Raw genomic sequence first — 20,683 nt, 5'->3', positions numbered from 1 at the left:
AACAGCGAGAGGGAGGGGCTAAAGCCTCACAAAATCATGATGTCAAACGAAACTGAATGAGCCCCCCTTTACCCTCTGTCCCCCAGATTACCCCATATTTATGCATAAAAAAACATTTTATCCTAGTACGGGCGCTCACAGAACAACCCATGTCAACCCCCTACTGCGGCTCACACTGAGCTAACAACATCAGCCTTCCTGCTCTCTAATGAGAATGCTCAGCCTTACAACGTTACCACGGAGACGCACCCCCCACCCCCATCATATTCCCACACACGTGGTTTTCCCGAACGTTTCCCTGACGTTATGAATAATCCATGTGGAGGAGAGCCGGAGCAGCAGAAGCATCACTGAGAACGCAGACAGAACGGAAAAACAGGGAAAACACATATGTGCAGACACACATAGATTCTACTGAATTAGGGAAAAGAGGAATGATGAGGCGAACACACAGTGATACTACGAGAATTATAGAACACAGGGATTTCACCGTTCTGAGGAAGCAGAGTACGCTGTCACACACACACACAGGGATCTAGCTACTGGGATCACATGTGGATCCAGGTGTGAGGAAACCTAGGAGAGAGCAGAACCGAGACAAGACCCATTACGTGACTGCTAACGTCATGTCTTACGCCACCCTTTTATAACTGAGGTGTGGGGCACACGGACACAACACAAGATCACTTCCCCTAAGGACAAGCCCTCTTAACGGCCATCATCAGGATTTCGCCACCCACCTTCTCCAACCTCTGCACCCCAGACAGGGGATCTGCACCCCTGCTTTACCTTCTCCAGACCCCTAATTCTGAAGACATGTTCTGCTTCTGTTTCCAGAGCCCCTCCCTCAAGCAGCAAGCCCTGGAGGCTGAGCTGTGCCCCTCGCCCCCCGGAACCCCACAGGAGGACCTGGAACTCCCCCCTTGTACCAATGACTACCAGAGCCTAACCCCATCACTCCAATCCCTCCCAAAACAGAACCAGGACATCATCAGCACTTCACTGACAGGTAGGAGAACAGCACCTTCCCTATCCCTCATTTTATTTTATTGCTTCCTCCTCTCCTATCTCTCTCAACCCTTGTCTCCTCATAAGCAAATTGGTTATTCTTGTACTGTGTGATATCCTGTACACTATGATTGATATTTAGTATTTTTTTGTGAATCAATCATATGTCTCTTCATCTGTCTTCATCAGTCTTATGTTTAGTGGATCATATAAGCTCTTATCAGTGTTAGCTTTGGGTGGGTATGTCTCATGCTTGCTTATCGAGTCACAATGCACCAGGATGGTATAGATACAGTAGGAGCACTGTGTGTATAAGGGCAGATATCTTTTGAGTATTTTCTGGATATGAAGTGAAGTTAGTTGTTTTTGACTAGTAGGATAGGTGTACAACTACACCGCTAGCTTTGTTATAGTTTCAAACCTGTTAGTCTTCATTTCATTTCTGTACTTTGACCCCTGTTGTCTCTCTCCCTCCTCCCTCCTCCCTCTGCTCTCTGTCAGAAGCAAGTCCGGTCCAGAGGGCCCCCATGTCTCTCTCTGAGGGGAGTAGCAGTGAGTGTCTGCTGACCCCTGGTCCCAGTCCTCTCCTCCAGCGCCTCGCGGCTGGTGACTGTCCCATACCGTCCCCCCGCTGCCACAACCTTAGCCAGGGCCAACGCTTCAACACAGACCCCGAAACAGCCCCCTCCCCACCCTGCTCACAACACATCAGGATGTAAGAGACTGTGTTCAAGTGTTGTGGGTTTGTGTTCGGTTTTTGTGTGTGCACTCGGATGGAGAGAGTATGTGGCTTTGTGTGTCCAAGGTTTATGCGTGTTATGTGTGTGTGTGTCTTGGAAGTGTATGTATGTGATGGAAAACGTGGGAACTTACCATTCTAGCTCTCCCTCCCTCACCAGGGCTCACTACATAGTGAGGACTGAACCAGCAGAGGGAGCTAACAAGGCCCCATCAGTCACAACGCTAAACAGACACATCCAGAACCTGAGGAAGAGGATCAGACATTTCGAGGAGCGCTTTGAGCAAGAGAGACACTACAGGGTGAGACAGTAAAACTATCAAACATCAAAGTTTATTTACAACCCCATTATAGCCCAGAGGCCAACCTTTTAGTTTCTGAATAAATCCATGGTTTGGCTGATGAGGGCTTTAGTACACACAGTCTCATAAAGACAAAGCCCACTGGACACAAATTGGTTGAATCAACGTTGTTTCAACGTAATTTGTCAACATATTGTGAAGTGGAATCTGCGTGGAAAATACATTGGATTTGAAAAAAGTCATCAATGTAAACTGTTGTTTTAAGGGTGAAATTTCAACCACAGGATTATGTCATCATAGTAACCACATTTCAACATAGACAAACCTTGTATAAAATATGTTGAATTTGTACCATTAAAACAACATCAGATCTTTCAACGTCCACTATCAGGAAAAAAAACAATAGGCTGGGGAGCACTTCCTACTGGAGAATGTATCTGTAGCTACCCTTTGGTCTCCCATCCAGGGCTTTAACCAAGCCCAGCTATTATATTTTTCACTGACTATTACCAATGTGCTATCGTGAGAATGATTGTCGAGAGATCTCCACTTAAAAACTAAATAGATTCACTGTTGCTATCGAAGTCATTCCAGTGTAGTTTTAACAGAGCAAATGAAATGTCACCATACTTTATCACTCATACAGTACCAGTCAAAAGTTTGGACACACCTACTCATTCAAGGGTTTTTCTTTATTTTTATATTTTTATTATGTTCTACATTGTAGAATAATAGTGAAGACATCAAAACTGTGAAATAACACATATGGAATCATGTAGTAACCCAAAAAGTGTTAAACAAATCAAAATAAATTTTATATTTGAGATTCTTAAAATAGCCACCCTTTGCCTTGATGACAGCTTTGCACACTCTTGGCATTATATCAACCAGCTTCAACTGGAATGCTTTTCCAACAGTGTTGAAGGAGTTCCCACATATGCTGAGCACTTGTTGGCTGCTTTTCCTTCACTCTGCCATCCGACTCATCCCAAACCATCTCAATTGGGTTGAGGTCGGGGATTGTGGAGGCCAGGTCATTTGATGCAGCACTCCATCACTCTCCTTCTAGGTCAAATAGCCCTTACACAGCCTGGAGGTGTGTTGGGTCATTGTCCTGTTGAAAAACAAATGATAGTCCCATTAAGGCTAAACCAGATGGGATGGCGTATCGCTGCAGAATGCTGTGGTAGCCATGCTGGTTAAATAAATCACAGACATTGTCACCAGCAAAGCACCCCCACACCATAACACCTCCTCCTCCATGCTTTACGGTGGGAACTACACATGCCGAGATCATCCATTCACCCACACCGCATCTCACAAAGACACGGCGGTTGGAACCAAAAATCGCCAATTTGGACTCCAGACCAAAGGACACATTTCTACCGGTCTAATGTCCATTGCTCGTGTTTCTTGGACCGAGCAGGTCTCTTCTTCTTATTGGTGTCCTTTAGTAGTGGTTTCTTTGCAGCAATTCGACCATGAAGGCCTGATTCACAAAGTCCCCTCTGAACAGTTGATGTTAAAATGTGTCTGTGACTTGAACTCTGTGAAGCATTTATTTGGGCTACAATTTCTGAGGCTGGTCCTCAAGTGAGCCTGTTACTTATCCTCTGCAGCAGAGGTAAATCTGGGTCTTCCATTCCTGTGGCGGTCGTCATGAGAGCCCGTTTCATCATAGCGTTTGATGGTTTTACTACAGCACTTGAAGAAACTTTCAAAGTTCTTGACATTTGTTTTCCATATTGACTGACCTTCATGTCTTAAAATAATTATGGACTGTCATTTCTCTTTGCTTATTTAAGATGTTCTTGCCATAATATGGACTTGGTCTTTTACCAAATAGGGCTGTCTCATGCCTACCTCATGAAGCTGGTTGAAAGAATGCCAAGAGTGTGCAAAACTTTCATCAAGGCAAAGGGTGGCTATTTGAAGAATTTGTTTAACACTTTTTTGGTTACTACATGATTCCATATGTGTTATTTCATAGTTTTGATGTCTTCACTATTATTCTACAATGTAAAAAATAGTAAAAAATAAAGAAAAACCCTTGAATGTGTAGGTGTGTCCAAACTTTTGACTGGTAGTGTACAGTAGTATATCATCAATGATGCAATTTAGTCATCAACAGCTAATGTTTCAATTCAACCAAACAAAAAATAGACAGTACAACAGGCCTAGGCTTTCAAGCTCTGGTTGATCAAATCAAATTTTATTTGCCAAATACAACAGGTCTAGACCTTACAGTGAAATGCTTACTTACAAGCCCTTAACCAACAATGCAGTTTTAAGAAAAATACGTGTTAAGTAAAAAAATAGGTAAGTAAAAAATAATTAAAGAGCAGCAGTAAAATAAAATATGCAAATAGTCCGGGTAGCCATGATCAGCTGTTCAGGGGTCTTATGGCTCCTGAGTGTGCCACTAGAGATCCTGGTTCGAATCCAGGCTCTGTCGCAGCCGGCCGCGACCGGGAGACTCATGGGTGGCGCACAATTGGCCCAGCGTCGTCCAGGGTAGGGGAGGGAATGGCCGGCAGGGATGTAGCTCAGTTGATAGAGCATGGTGTTTGCAACGCCAGGGTTGTGGGTTCGATTCCCACGGGGGGCCAGTATATATAAAAAAATATATATGTATTCACTAACTGTAAGTCGCTCTGGATAAGAGCGTCTGCTAAATGACGTAAATGTAAATGTTATGGCTTGGGGGTAGAAGCTGTTAATGAGCCTTTTGGACCTAGACTTGGCGCTCTTTGACAATTTCTAGGGCCTTCCTCTGGCACTGTCTGGTATAGAAGTCCTGGATGGCAGGAATCTTGGCCCCAGTGATGTACTGGGCCGTACGCACTACCCTCTGTAGTGCCTTGCGGTCGGAGGCCGAGCAGCTGCCATACCAGGCGGTGATGTAACCAGTCAGGATGCTCTCGATGGTGCAGCTGTATAACTTTTTGAGGATCTGTGGACCCATGCCAAATCTTTTCAGTCTCCTGAGAGGGAATAGGCTTTATCGTGCCCTCTTCACGACTGTCTTGGTGTGTTTGGACCATGATAGTTTGTTGGTGATGTGGACACCAAGGAACTTGAAGCTGTTCCATCTGTTCCACTACAGCCCGTCGATGAGAATGGGGGCGTGCTCAGTCCTCTTTTTTTCCTGTAGTCCACAATCATCTCCTTTGTCTTGATCACATTGAGGGAGAGGTTGTTATCCTGGCACCACATGGCCAGGTCTCTGACCTCCTCCCTATAGGCTGTCTCCTCGTTGTCGGTGATCAGGCCTACCACTGTTGTGTCGTCGGCAAACTTAATGATGGTCTTAGAGTCGTGCCTGGCCATGCAGTCATGGGTGAACAGGGAGTACAGGAGGGGACTGAGCACGAACCCCTGAGTGGCTCCTGTGTTGAGGATCAGTGTGGCAGATGTGTTGTTACCTACCCTTACCACCTGGGGGCAGCCCGTCAGGAAGTCCAGGATCCAGTAGTAGAGGGAGGTGTTTAGTCCCAGCGTCCTTAGCTTAGTGATGAGCTTTGAGGGCACTATGGTGTTGAACGCTGAGCTGTAGTCAATGAATAGCATTCACATAGGTGTTCCTCTTGTCCAGGTGGGAAAGGGCAGTGTGGAGTGCAATAGAGCTTGCATCATCTGTGGATCTGTTGGGGCGGTATGCAAATTGGAGTGGGTCTAGGGTTTCTGGGATAATGGTGTTGATTTGAGCCATGAGCAGCCTTTCAAAGCACTTCATGGCTACAGACGTGAGTGTTACGGGTCGGTAGTTATTTAGGCAGGTTATCTTAGTGTTCTTGGGCACAGGGACTATGGTGGTCTGCTTGAAACATGTTGGTATTACAGACTCAGTCAGGGAGATGTTGAAAATGTCAGTGAAGACACTTGCCAGTTGGTCAGCGCATGCTCGGAGTACACGTCCTGGTAATGTGAATGTTGACCTGCTTAAAAGTATTACTCACATCAGCTACAGAGAGCATGATCACATAGTCATCCGGAACAGCTGATGCTCTCATGCATGCTTCAGTGTTGCTTGCCTCGAAGCGAGCATAGAAGTGATTTAGCTCGTCTGGTAGGCTTGTGTCACTGGGCAGCTCTCGGCTGTGCTTCCCTTTGTAGTCTGTAATAGTTTGCAAGCCTGCCACATCCAACAAGCGTCGGTGCCGGTGTAGTACGATTCAATCTTAGTCCTGTATTGACTCTTTTCTGTTTGATGGTTCGTCGGTGGGCATAGTAGGATTTCTTATAAGCATCCGGGTTAGAGTCCCGCTCCTTGAAAGCGGCAGCTCAGTGCGGATGTTGCCTGTAATCCATGGCTTCTGGTTGGGGTATGTACGTACGGTCACTGTGGGGACAACGTCATCAATGCATTTATTGATGAAGCCAGTGACTGATGTGGTGTACTCCTCAATGCCATCGGAAGAATCCAGGAACATATTTCAGTCTGTGCTAGCAAAACAGTTCTGTAGCTTAGCATCTGCGTCATCTGACCACTTCCTTATTAACCGAGTCACTGGTGTTTCCTGCTTTAGTTTTTGCTTATAAGCAGGAATCAGGAGGATAGAATTGGAGGGCGAGGGAGAGCTTTGTACGCATCTCTGTGTGTGAAGTAAATGTGGTGTAGGGTTTGTTTTCCTCTGGTTGCACATTTAACATGCTGGTAGAAATTAGGTAGAACGGATTTAAGTTTCCCTGCATTAAAGTCCCCAGCCACTAGGAGCACTGCCTCTGGATGAGCGTTTTCCTGTTTGCTTATGGCCTTATACAGTTCATTGAGTGCAGTCTTCGTGCTAGCATCGGTTTGTGGTGGTAAATAGACAGCTACGAAAAATATAGTAGAAAACTCTCTTGGTAAATAGTGTGGTCTACAGCTTATCATGAGATACTCTAGCTCAGGCGAGCAAAACCTTGAGACTTCCTTAATATTAGATTTTGTGCACCAGCTGTTGTTTACAAATATACACAGACCGCCACCCCTTGTCTTACCGGAGTCAGCTGTTCTATCCTGCCGATGTAGCGTATATCCCGCCAGCTGTATGTTATCCATGTCGTCGTTCAGCCACGACTCGGTGAAACATAAGATATTAGTTTTTAATGTCCCGTTGGTAGGATATCCTTGATCTTAGGTCATCCATTTTGTTTTCGAATTATTGTACATTGGCTAATAGGACTGATGGAAGAGGCAGATTACTCGCTCGCTGTCGGATCCTTACAAGGCACCCCGACCTACACTACCGTTCAAAAGTTTGGGGTCACATAGAAATGTCCTTGTTTTCCATGAAAACCTACATCAAATGAGTTTGAATAGGAAATATAGCAAAATTAATAGGAAATGTAGTCATTGACAAGGTTAGAAATAATGATTTTTAATTGAAATAATAATCGTGTCCTTCAAACTTTGCTTTCGTCAAAGAATCCTCCATTTGCAGCAATTGCAGCCTTGCAGACCTTTGGCATCCTAGTTGTCAATTTGTTGATGTAATCTGAAGAGATTTCTCCCCATGCTTCCTGAAGCACCTCCCACAAGTTGGATTGGCTTGATGGGCACTTCTTACGTACCATATGGTCAAGCTGCTCCCACAACAGCTCAATAGGGTTGAGATCCGGTGATTGTGCTGGCCACTCCATTATAGACAGAATACCAGCTGACTGCTTCTTCCCTAAATAGTTATTGCATAGTTTGGAGCTGTGCTTTGGGTCATTGTCCTGTTGTAGGAGGAAATTTGCTCCAATCAAGCGCCGTCCAATCTTCCTCTGTCCAGTGTCTGTGTTCTTTTGCCTATCTTAATCTTTTATTTTTATTGGCTAGTCTGAGATATGGCTTTTTCTTTGTAACGCTGCCTAGAAGGTCAGCATCCCGGAGTCGCCTCTTCACTGTTGACGTTGAGACTGGTGTTTTGCGGGTACTATTTAATGAAGCTGCCAGTTGAGGACCTGTGAGGCATCTGTTTCTCAAACTAGACACTCTAATGTATTTGTCCTCTTGCTCAGTTGTGCACCGGGGCCTCCCACTCTTTCAATTCTGGTTAGAGACAGTTTGCGCTGTTCTGTGAAGGGAGTAGTACATAGCGTTGTACCAGATCTTGGCAATTTTTTGCATGGAATAGCCTTCATTTCTCAGAACAAGAATAGACTGACGAGTTTAGAAGAAAGTTCTTTGTTTCTGGCCATTTTGAGCCTGTAATCGAACCCACAATTGCTGATGCTCCAGATACTCAACTAGTCTCAAGAAGGCCAGTTTTATTGCTTCTTTAATTAGCACAAGTTTTCAGCTGTGCTAACATAATTGCAAAATGGTTTTCTAATGATCAATTAGCCTTTTAAAATGATAAACTTGGATTAGCAAACACAATGGGCCATTGGAACACAGGACTGATGGTTGCTGATAATGGGCCTCTGTACGCCTATTCCATTAAAAATCAGCCATTTTCAGCTACAATAGCCATTTACAACATTAACAATGTCTACATTGTATTTCTGATCAATTGTATGTTATTTTAATGGACAAAAAAATTGCTTTTCTTTTGAAAACAAGGACATTTCTAAGTGACCCCAAACTTTTGAACGGTAGTGTACGTCCACGATATCTCCGTCTCTTTCTCATGCGAATGACAGGGATTTGGGCCTTGTCGGGTGTCTGTAGAATATCCTTCGCATCCGAGAAAAGATCTTTGTCCAATACGAGGTTAGTAATCGCTGTCCTGATATCCAGAACCCCTTTTGTTCATAAGAGAAGGTGGCAGAAACATTATGTACAGAATAAATTGCAAATAATGTGAAAAAACACACATAATAGCACAATTGGTTAGGGGGCCGTAAAACGGCAGCCATCTCCTCCGGTGCCATTCTGCTCCAAATGAAATTATATTTAGTGAAATTGAATTGTGTTTAGTTGTCAACACAACCAAATATCAACATTTGAAGGAGATGTATCTTCTGCTTGGATAGTTCCATCTGTGCCACTGACTTATTAATCTGGCTTTAATTCCAGTTTTTCTACAAATTAATAATTGATATGTTGGATTCACATCCATCCTAACCAAAAATGTAACTTAAAGAATAGGACTAAATCAAATCAAACATTATTTAAGTGCATTTAAAGTTTGATTTGATTTAGTCCTACTCTTTAACTTAGATTTTTGGTTGAGATGGTACACAAAAAAAACAAACATGTATGCACGCATGACTGTAAGTCGCTTTGGATAAAAGCGTCTGCTAAATGGCATATTATTATTTATTTATTATTATGGAGACGTGAATCCAACATATCACAAATACTGTTTCATACCCCCAAACATGCTAACTTCTCACCATTACAATAAAAGTGGAGGTTAGCATTTGTGGGGGTTTATGATATTTGTGCGTCTAACTTCCTCACTCATCATTATTCATTCAGGATTATCCATAATCATGGTAGCATCCACATTAATGTAGAAGTGTTTAGAAAAATATTATATTCTTATTTACAATAAAAGTGATTTAACATTAATTTCTATTGGGCACAAAATAATCTGAAACACAACCAAAACAAACAGCAAATGCATCCAACAAATTTGTAGAGTCACAAACTTGATGGAGTTATTGCGTGCTATGAATATGGGACCAAATACTTTACCTTTTACTACTTTAATACACATATAAGTGAATTTTTCGCAATACTTTTGGTCCCCTAAAATGGGAGGACTATTTACAAAAAGTGCTGTAATTTCTAAACGGTTCACCCGATATGGTATCATTTAAAATCCAAAGTGCTGGAGTACAGAGCCAAAACAACAACAAACGTGTCACTGTCCCGATACTTCTGGAGCTCACTGTACATTGTAAGCGTTTGTATCTGTCATGTGTGAATGTTGCTGTTTATATGTTTACTATATATCTTTATCTTGTCCGATTTGCCACAACTGAAGTTCCTTCTGGAAAAAAATAAGTAATTCAATAACACATTGTAAATTCAACTAACTTTTGTCTGTCTTTTTGAGTGGGTGAATATAGGTTGTAATCTCATTGATCAATGTCTCAACCAAATGTTTGCCAATTATCCATGTTGAAATTACATGGTGTGCCCAGTGGGAGGAATGTATTTCCTCCTTCTGAGTCAAAGAATCAAGGCCAGAGACAGTCCTATCTCCTCTCCCTCTTCCAGGCCAGTTTAGCCTGGTTCAAACCGCTCTCTCTCTCACCAGACTTGATTTCAGTTTCCTTTTCTACAGCGCCAACTCAGCCCAATACCAGCTGCACACAGCCTTAGGAAACAATTGATGGTTTGGAAACAGAATAATCCAATTCAAAGACTTCTCCTACTGGATGTTTTCCTACATTACACTTCTGTCTTTTCCAGTGCTGTAGTTCTCGTTCCAACATTACACATACATTTAGTGTAGCTCCACCTAGTGTTTATGGACTGATAATAACGATAGGATATATTTTTGCCATATATGATGAATATACCTCTTTCTATGTGTGATATATTCATGAGGTTTGTGTTGTTTTTCTGTGGCAGCCAGCATACAATGATAAGACTGCCCACCCAGAAATATCTAGACTGATGCGAGACCTCACTAAGTCTCGCAAGCAGCTCAAAGGTGAGTCCTTGGCGTGTTGCAATCAGATGCATTTAAAAAAAACCTGTGTGAGTTGCTGCTGAAGTGAAAGAATGTAACATCAAGACACCATCTTGGTGGATGTATAATGTATCATTATTATTTGTAAGGAAATGTTCATAATGAACATCGATGTTCGTTATTTATGCCATTAAAAAAATGAAAATTGGGGAGGAAGGACATTTATTCTGAATCTATATTGATATTTGTATGGGTGTTCTATATTGTCAAGTGGAACCTCTGTGTCTGTGTAGAGCTGAAGCTGAAACAGTGTGCGGAGGGGCTCAGAGAGCAGCAGAGAGGAGGGAACACAGGTACATGCAGGTCCACCAGAGACCCACAGGGGGCGATGGAGCACTACCAGAACAGTAACAACAAACCCTCACTGAAGGAGACCGTCGATAGCCTGAACAAGAGAATGATGGCAAAACGACAGGAGGAGGGACTGCCAGATAACATCAAGGTAAAACTACACATAGTGAATTACCAGGTAATGCGATGCAAATATACATAGTTATGAAAGGACCTATACTCATACCAAGATTACTCTTGATCAGTTGAGTGTGTTATACTGTCAGTGTAACTCTGGTGTGGTGTATTACTCTTTGGTTTGGCCTTGTGTCTGACTGTATTGCCACTGTGGTTGGTTCCTGGTCCAGGAGATGACTCAGGCTCAGATGGCTGTGGAGAAGGTCACCCTGCAGAAGTGTCTGCTCCACTTTGAGAGCCTGCATGGACGACCGGTAAGACTGCCCAGTGTGTGTTGTAAATGTCTGTTTTAGTGTAGCCATTTTCTTTCTTTTCTTTTTTTTACCGTGTGTGTTTTCAGAGCACCAGGCAGGAGAAGACTCTGATGAAGCCTTTCTATGATCGCTACCGCCAGGTCAAACAGCAGCTCCTGTGTTCCTCCACCACCATCCCTGTCATCACCACCATAGTAAGTCTCTCATACACACACACACACATAGCCGCGGCAAGTAGTTTGGGGTTGCTGCAATTTTTTTCCACGGTGGGGGGGGCTGGGATGTGGGGAGATGTGGCTTTTTTTAAAAATGAAATAGCGCAGTGCAGCTACCTTAGCTTCACAAGTAATCAGGTGTGTAGTGCTGGGGGAGCTCCCTCACTCTTTTCAATTTGAGAATACACAGAATTAAATAAATTATATTTAATTACCACAAAAATTGCATGAAAAACGATAGAATAACAAACCAAATAAATATGTCGGCTACAGCAGCCTAGAGGTAGGTAAATGGTGGTTTCTTCCCTGTATTCTCTCTGGCGAATGATGAAGAACTGTAGGCTACATGTGTGCAATACAGAGGCCCATTGGAGACTTGACAACTTCAGAATGAAAATAAATAAATAATCACCTGTGTGCCTTGATGTTCATAAAACTCCACCAACCTGCTCTTGCACAGTGGAACCCAGAACGATACAGTGCATTCGGAAGGTATTCAGACCCCTTGACTTTTTCCACATTTTGTTACATTACAGCCTTATTCTAAACTGGATTAAATTATTTTTTCCCCCTCATTAACCTACACACAATACCCCATAATGACAAAGCATAAACAGTTTTGTAGAAAATCTAGCAAATGTGTAAAAAATGTAATATTACATTTACATAAATATTCAGGCCCTTTACTCAGTACTTTTTTGAAGCACCTTTGGCAGCGATTACAGCCTCAAGTCTTCTTGGGTATGACGCTAAAAGCTTGGCACAACTGTATTTGGGGGACTTTCTCCCCTTCTTCTCTGCAGATCCTCTCAAGCTCTGTCAGGTTGGAGTGTCGATGGACAGCTATTTTTCAGTTCTCTCCAGAGATGTTTTTTTTTCTTTTTTTTTTGTCTTTAAATTTTATTATATTTTTATTTATATATATATATTTTTTCCTTTTCTTTTTTTTTGGGGGGAATGGATCAGCTTAATATTGCAGATAGATTGTATCTTCTATCAATGTAATTGTCTGCATCACTTCCAATCCCCCATGTTTTTTTGTTTTTTTATATATATATATATACTCCCCTTTATTACTTTTCAACCCCACCATCCTTTCCCTACTTGGAGTAAATTAGTGAACAACAATGCCCAGGCCTCTACTTCCGGTCTATAATTACTATCTACACCTTATGGACAGAGTTAATTTTACAATAATTCTATTATATATATATATATATATTTATTTTTTTTGCTCCTGAACTTCTTCTACTCTCAACCTCTCCGATCATTTTCATGATGTCCATCCGGTTTGCTTCTATATGCCATATCTTTCTAACTGTGCTCTTTCCCAAAAGCTCCCAACATACAACCTATATACTTATTATGGACACAGTACGCTTACATTATTAGATATCTTTGTTATTATTTGTTGTTTTTTGTTATTAGTCCCATCCTTCAACTCTATTCAATACCTCCCATCTATCTCTTAACACCATCCATATAGGATTTCTATTTGCCATATATATTTCAACCGTACTGTGATGTTTTACAAAAGTTCTGAACCTTTCTATTCTCATTGCTTCTACAGATTGTGAATTAAAAATAAACATTTTTGCTAAAAGTATTGATTGACTATGACTTTTCAGATCACCCAGTAATGCTATCTGCAAGGTTAGTTCCAGGTAAATATTGCAATCCTTTAGCCATTCCTGGACCTGTGTCCAAAAACAAGCTACAAATGGACAGAACCAAAACAAATGATCTAATGATTCTGTCTCTTCACAGCAAAATCTGCAGAGCTGGGAAGATTGTATCCCCCATATAAATAACATTATATTGGTGGCAAGAATTTTATATTATAATTTAAATTGAAAGATTCTAATTTTTGAATCCGGTGTCGTTTTGCGTGTCAGTTCATAAACACTATGACATGGGATCGGTACGTCAAAGATCTCTTCCCAACTTCTCTCCAGAGATGTTTGATCAGGTTCAAGTCCGGGCTCTGGCTGGGCCACTCAAGGACATTCAGGGACTTGTCCCGAAGCCACTCCTGCATTGTCTTTCCTGTGTGCTTAGGGTCGTTATCCTGTTGGAAGGTGTACCTCGCCCTAGTCTGAGGTCCTGAGCGCTCTGGTGCAGGTTTTCATCAAGGATCTCTCTGTACTTTGCTCCGTTCATCTTTCCCTCGATCCTGACTAGTCTCCCAGTCCCTGCCGCTGAAAAACATCCCCACAGCATGATGCTGCCACCACCATGCTTCACCGTAGGGATGGTGCCAGGTTTCCTCCAGACGTGACACTTGTCATTCAGGCCAAAAAGTTCAATCTTGGTTTCATCAGACCAGAGAATCTTGTTTCTCATGGTCTGAGTCCTTTAGGTGCCTTTTGGCAAACTCCAAGCGGGTTGTCATGTGCCTTTTACTGAGGAGTGGCTTCAGTTTGGCCACTCTACCATACAGGCTTGATTGGTGGAGTGCTGCAGAGATGGTTGTCCTTCTGGAAGGTTCTCCCATCTCCACAGAGGAACTCTGAAGCTCTGTCAGAGTGATCGTTGGGTTCTTGGTCACCTCCCTGACCAAGGCCCTTCTCCCCCGATTGCTCGGTTTGGCCGAGCGGCCAGCTCTAGGAAGAGCCTAGGTGGTTCCAAACTTCTTCCAGATCTGGAAGAACACAATCCTGTCTCGGAGCTCTACGGGCAATTTCTTCGGCCTCATGGCTTGGTTTTTACTCTGACATGGACTGTCGACTGTGGGTCCTTATACAGACAGGTGTGTGCCTTTCCAAGTCATGTTCAATCAATTGAATTTACCACAGGTGGACTCCAATCAAGTTGTAGAAACATCTCAAGGATGATCAATGGAAACAGGATGCACCTGAGCTCGATTTCGAGTCTCATAGCAAAGGGTCTGAATACTTATGTAAATAAGGTTTTTCTGTTTTTTATTTTTAATACATTTGCAAAGATTTCAAAAAAAAAACTTTTTTCACTTTGTCATTATGGGGTATTGTGTGTAGATTGATGAGAAAAAATAATGTAATCAATTTAGGAATAAGGCTGTAAAGTAACAAAAAGTCAAGGGGTCTGAATACTTTCTGAATGCACTTTATGTGACCACTTGATTACAGCAACACCGTTCTGCCAGGGACACCAAAACCAGAGTGGCCACCATAAAGCCCAAGAGCCTGACCATCTCTGGAAGTTTCTGTAGCCCTGCTTGGGATCTTTAGCCTATATTGGCTATTGGTTGAGACACAGGGCCTGTTAGGGTAGGCTATGTCAGGGTGGGAAATTGGAATTGTAAATTGGGCCAAGTTGGAGGTAATAATACATTTAGGTTATAGTTTATTGAGATGCATGAATACACTACACCAAAAGCTTGATTTTATGGCTGTTTTTAAACAAATTTCCTGCAATGATTTATGTTCACTACTTCTATGTAAATAAATTATATGAATTGATAGTTCAGCCCTCTGTTTTCTTTTGTTCTGTAATAGGTATATTGTAACCATGTGTTCAAGATAATCAAATCAAAGTTTATTTAGCGCTGTACTTTTACAACCACGAAGGGCACTCCAATCTTTAAAATAACACTCATCAAGATCTGTTGCCTACGTATAATAGTCCTACTCATCATTTACTATTATTGTTATTATTATTATTATTATTACAAATATAAGATGATTACTTCTCACAATGGTGCTAGTTTAGTCAAGTTAGATCAAAGCTGAATCAATGTCTTGCAATATCACATTAATTAATTCATTCATATTTTATATAACTGAACCGAATAGCATAGCAGGCCTATAACATTACTGTTACACCAAAAACACCTAATTTCTAATGAGATTTTAGGATGGTTACCTGAAGCTGAATAGTTAAAGAAAAAGTATAATGCACCAAAACTCAGAGCCACTATGCAGGATATATGCTTTGATTGAAACAAAATACAAGAAAGGATAATAGTTTGTTATCATCTGCTCTAATTCGTTCATGAAACAGTAATTCAAGAAGATCGCAATGCATAGGCTATTCCCATGAAACTGATTGAGATCAATGAAATTATTGGCATGCCGATGCAGTTTCACCAGTAAAACGTGAATTATTATAATTCACGATTGACAGTGATGATGGCCTATTTAGAAATGAGGTATGCCTAACTTGGTGTTTGAGGGTATTGAAAATATAACATTTTCTTGAGATAATATGTGTGGGCATAGGCAAACGTTGCAATTGGAGGATGCATTTTATGCATATTTTATAACAGGGCTCTCCAACCCTGTTCCCGGAGAGCTACCATCCTGTAGGTTTTCATTCCAACCCTAATCTAGCCCACCTGATTCTAATAATTAGCTGGTTTATAAAATGAATCGGGTTACTTACAACTGGGGTTGGAGTGAAACCCTTCAGGACGGTAGCACTCCAGGAACAGGGTTGGAGAGCCATGATAAGGTATTCAATAGGCTACATCTGTCGGTACAAACTTTGATTGAGGAAATGTTGACGTCATTTACATATTTGTTTGCGCTCCCTCATCTAAAAAAAAATTGCAATACACCACTGCAAGTAAGATCTGTGGTAGGTCTGTAACCAGTAGTGTCTGTATGCTGGCTTCATCCATCAGAGCAGAAGCCAAAATCCAACCATCCCGTGCTCATTATAAACAGGTTAATAAAGGACCTAGAATGACAGCACCATGGACAACTCCTCCGTTCACCAGGAGACTCTTCGTGCCACTATTTTGATCTGCCACTGACCATGTTTTAGCCTTCTTCTCCATGTACATTGTGTCATAGCCTATACTTGGATTAGTCTACACTGTAATTCATTAAACTGGACTGGATTATTTTACCGTGCCAGCGTTGCAATCCAATGCATGCAGAATTTATGCAATACACTGAGATATATTGCTGCGCTGTACATTTGGGCTGTGCTATAGAAGGCTATATTGGTCCGCTAATACAGGACTAGTAAAGGCCCAGTGCACTACTTTTCTGAAATAAAAAAACAAAGTTCTTTATATATTTATTTATTTATTCCGATTTTTCAGGGTGTACTGCAGCACTCTCAGCACCCCTACTTCCCGCGGCTACACACACACACACACACACACACACAGAGTCTCTCAGCCTCTGTGCTCTGATTCCCTACAGGAGGAAGAGGAGGGTTCTGATGAAGAGTGTGTGAAGGACAGCCCCTGGCTACCTCATACAGCGTTGCGCTGTGTGTCTTCAGATGAGTCACTGCGTCTGCCGTATAATAAGGTGGCCAACATACCTCTCGTGTCACCTCTGGAGGAGATCAAAAGTCTACAGCCACCCAGCGTCACCACGGCAACACTGCATGAGGCGTCAAGGTATGCCCCTGGTTAACTTCTCTTGCTAGTGCATAGGGGTTGATTTGGGAGTGAGCCCTTGCTGTATGTATGCTTGTCTCACTCCTCTACATGACCCCTCCTACTGTACTGTAGGTCAGAGTTACTGGAGCAGCTGAGTGTGACACGAGCAGAGAAGAAGAGACTCCGTTCAGTACTCCGAGACTTTGAGGACCACTTCTACACACAGACCTGCAGGTAAGACTCGTTACACTTCACTGTTTGCTTTTTCTTTAATTTTCTTTTAACAAACTGGAACATTTGGTGTCCATAGTTCAACAATGCCTTGTGAAAAATAAAGTAAAACATCCACCAAAAGAATTCAGCAGAATGATACAACAGCGTGAAGCACACTCACGTTAATACGACACAAAGAAGTACTTAGGAGAGAGACAGAGAGATAGAGACAACTGCTCTGAACTACAGTATACACATATTTTGTACATGTAGCTGTTTTTTTAAGTAGGGGCTCTATTCAATCTGTAACGCTGAAGCATTACAGATTCCCCAATAGAAATGTTAAGATAATTTCTGAATGAGCCGACATAATCATCGTTTCCATGAATGCATTCTCCACTAAAGCGGGAACATTGCCTTTAAGTTTCAATCATGCTGTAAAGCTGAATTTCCGTGAGGCAGATTGAATAGAGCCCTAAAATACAATGCTTTGATTACAATACTCACTGTACAATGTTATCTGAATAAGGCAACACAGGGACTATACCAGTAAAGGAAGCTACAGCTTGTCTAAAATGTTAAGTTTGTGTTTTTTTCTTCCTCGTCTTTAAAGGAATGCCCAGAAAGAGGACCGCGGGCCCATGGCAGAGGAGTACTGCGAGTACAAGAGCCTAAAAGCTAAACTCCGCTTACTGGAAGCCCTGCTCAGTAAACAGGATACTTAGAAGACTGTCTGAGCCTCCTTCACAGTGGGACTTTTATTTTGAAACAGTTTTCTTACTCATTTATAGGACCTTTCTTTTCTGAACAATTTTCGAAGTGAGATACCGGTACTTCTTGTCATGTTTCATGCCATGGTTACATGGTGATGCACTTTAAAATGACTTTGATGTTAACTGACTCTCACTTTGGTTAAGAGGGATGGCAAGATGATTCAAGAGTTGCTGGACGACATCCAGCAATTTTTTGTCCCTTAACAAGTCCTTTGTTATTTATGATGACAAATTATATTTTATGCAACTGATGTAATTTTTATATTTTATGCAACTGATTTAGTGTGTGTAACAGTTTAATTTTAAGGAAACAAAGAGAACAAATATAACACAGTTGATGTTAGATACATGTTATCAATTTCTAAGCTATTTTATGACACAATTGTTACTTGCATTTTCTTCTCGCAAAACTATTGTCGGTATAACAGGTGGTGTTCTACGTTCAAATGCAGCACTTTGAAAAGTGCAATCTTGGCAAGGAGGATATGTCATCCAAATATACAATCTGACAATCCTGTAGAATGTTTGTGTATGTCAATCAGTTTTTAGTCCCACATTGTACTATGATATGTATTAGTTCATAGTTGATATGATGAATTGTGGCAATTCAAGTTATACATTACCTTGAAAAAATAAATGTATGAATGTTGGCATAGGGCAAGTAACTCCTGCAGTCAAATGGGTTTTTCATCCCAAAATGCCATTCTTTACTATGATCAGAGCTCTTGACATTGTGCACTTCTGGCTTCTATATTTTTGTATATATAGCAGTAAAAAATAAATATTTTTTTCACATTTACTTTGCTAAACACAGTTTATGGTTTCCTTATAACTAGAATAAATAAAACATAACATTGCAGTTGACAGTTTTCAAAGTCATGCTGCACATACTGCATCATGCTCTTAAAGGTTACCAAGTAGTAGTTACCAAGTTGATCTCAGAGTTAATATGCTTTTTAGTGGCTGTTGCATTAGTATTGTTATTCTACAGCAAGTTATTTCCATTTGTGTTACCTTTGGCATAAAGATGATGACACTGCAGCCCTAAATTAGTACCAGTCTCTGCCAATAGAGGGAGGAAGGGAGGTATGGAGTAACTTAGATCTGTCTGATCTGAAACCAAACTAACACCTTCCAGGAGAGACAGAAAAACAGGAACACAACCATCTGTCTACCTGGACTGAAGTGAACAACAGAAAAGGTCAAAGGGAGAAGGAGATGTTTGAAAAACAACAGGAGGGAAAATCTATGAGAAAAGCTGTGTGAATAAATGCAGGCAACAATGAATGTTTGGTTAGAACATTTAAAGGGTTCAGTCAGTTAATTGGCTAGTGTTGGCTAGCCGGTTTGGATGATGCTGACAAAGGGTTGTTAGGGTCCCACACTTAAGCTGTATATCTTTCAGTTGGGGCTCCCTCTTTTGCATTGTTTCTCTTCTAATGGGGTTGGCGGGAGGATTGAATAGAATTCCACACTTTTGGGAGGGTGGTCCTTTGAGGATGTAAAGGGTTATGAATTATGTGTTTTGCTTATGTGTGTGTGTGTGTGTGTGTGTGAGTGTGTGTGTGTGTGTGTGTGTGTATGCTAATGGTTTATGAATTCTAGCACCGCACCCTGTTGTTACATTTCTTTCACAGTCTGGGTCCGTCTTTTGCACTGTTCTTCTTTTGGGAGGGTGGTTATTTGTGGATATAGAGGTGTGTAAAGGTTGGGGTTGCATTTGTGTGTAGCACAGGTCCAGTCCAGTCTCCCACTAGCGTCCCACGCTGATGTTGCAGGTCTTGCAGCTGGGGTCCTTCTTGGCGTTGACAGTAGAAAGGCTCATGAGCTGGTGCCCGCTGATCTCTGCCACCGTGCCCAGCGCCAGGTCCACGGGCTCCGTGTAGATCACCTCCAGGATCACATCCTGGGAGTGCCGGAACACCAGCGCCCCGTCGCCTGCCTCCTCATCCACCGTGCACGTCAGGAAGTGGTTGTTGGTGATATCGAGCGCTTGCAGCCTTGCCTTACAGAAGTCATCGCCGGGCGAGCCCTGTGGGGCCAGCACCAGTATGACGTAGTGGTAGGCTGTGTACATGCAGTAGAAGTCCCCGAAGTAGAGATTAGTCTTGGGGTTGAACAGGGTCTCAGCCTGGATCTCGAAGCGTGTGCGGCCGTAGGGGGAATCCTGGGGGGGCTTGCCTGTGTTGAACTCTGTGTTGCAGCTGAAGTAGAGGCCCTCCAGCTTTCCGCTGATAGGTGAGCCGTGGCTTCCACTGTTGTCCTTCACTGCTGGCAGCATGCGGTTCCCATGCACCTCCCTGGAGAGGAAACATGGACAACTGTCTGAGTATTCACTATACTATAGGTTGTTACAATGCATCATCAGTACAACCAGGGATTAGGGTAGTAATTGGATCCTATCAAAAGCTTGTCAATGTGTCTCTTGACAATGCAAACAAGTTATCAGAAAGGCTACATTTCGGAAACCATTAGTAAAAAGACGGATCTAGGGCTTGATTCGATCCATATCGTGGAAGTTCAGCGTTATAGCGCGATTGAAATTATAAGGTAATTTCTGATTAAGCTGACATATGCAGCGTTTACCGCATGCTGTCTCCTTTAAATTTATGTCTCGCTGTAGCTCAGATCTTCAGCATAACGGATTGAATCGAGCCCCTAATCAATTTAATCTAGGGCTGGATTCAATTCTTATCACAGAAGTATCGTGGAAGATCTGCGTTATAGCTCAATTTAAATTGAAAGGCAATGTTCCTGCGTTTGCGGAGACTGCATT

The 20,683-nt window shown here is 42.1% G+C and overlaps 2 protein-coding genes across 3 annotated transcripts in view; one reads left to right on the top strand and one right to left on the bottom strand.

The window, feature by feature from the left end:
- Positions 1–336: 336 nt before the first annotated feature.
- fam13c (family with sequence similarity 13 member C) lies at positions 337–18,706 on the top strand. Its single transcript, XM_041882975.1, has 10 exons — positions 337–1,009; positions 1,510–1,723; positions 1,908–2,049; positions 10,547–10,628; positions 10,901–11,109; positions 11,306–11,389; positions 11,476–11,583; positions 16,737–16,939; positions 17,054–17,155; positions 17,748–18,706. The coding sequence occupies exons 1-10, from the start codon at positions 817–819 to the stop codon at positions 17,857–17,859; spliced, it is 1,449 nt and encodes a 482-aa protein (XP_041738909.1). The 5' UTR covers positions 337–816; the 3' UTR covers positions 17,860–18,706.
- A 730-nt stretch (positions 18,707–19,436) lies between these two features.
- LOC121571494 (phytanoyl-CoA hydroxylase-interacting protein-like) overlaps positions 19,437–20,683 on the bottom strand; it is a 37,465-nt gene continuing 36,218 nt past the window's right edge. For both annotated transcript variants that reach the window (XM_041882987.2, XM_041882996.2), the window contains exon 5: positions 19,437–20,207. In XM_041882987.2, the coding sequence (XP_041738921.1) occupies positions 19,661–20,207 (547 nt within the window). In that variant the 3' untranslated portion in view covers positions 19,437–19,660. The remainder of the gene's footprint in view (positions 20,208–20,683) is intronic.

The sequence above is a fragment of the Coregonus clupeaformis genome, chromosome 1, assembly GCF_020615455.1.
Source record: "Coregonus clupeaformis isolate EN_2021a chromosome 1, ASM2061545v1, whole genome shotgun sequence".
NCBI classification, from domain to species: Eukaryota; Metazoa; Chordata; class Actinopteri; order Salmoniformes; family Salmonidae; genus Coregonus; species Coregonus clupeaformis.
This window is presented reverse-complemented; position numbering and strand designations above follow the sequence as displayed.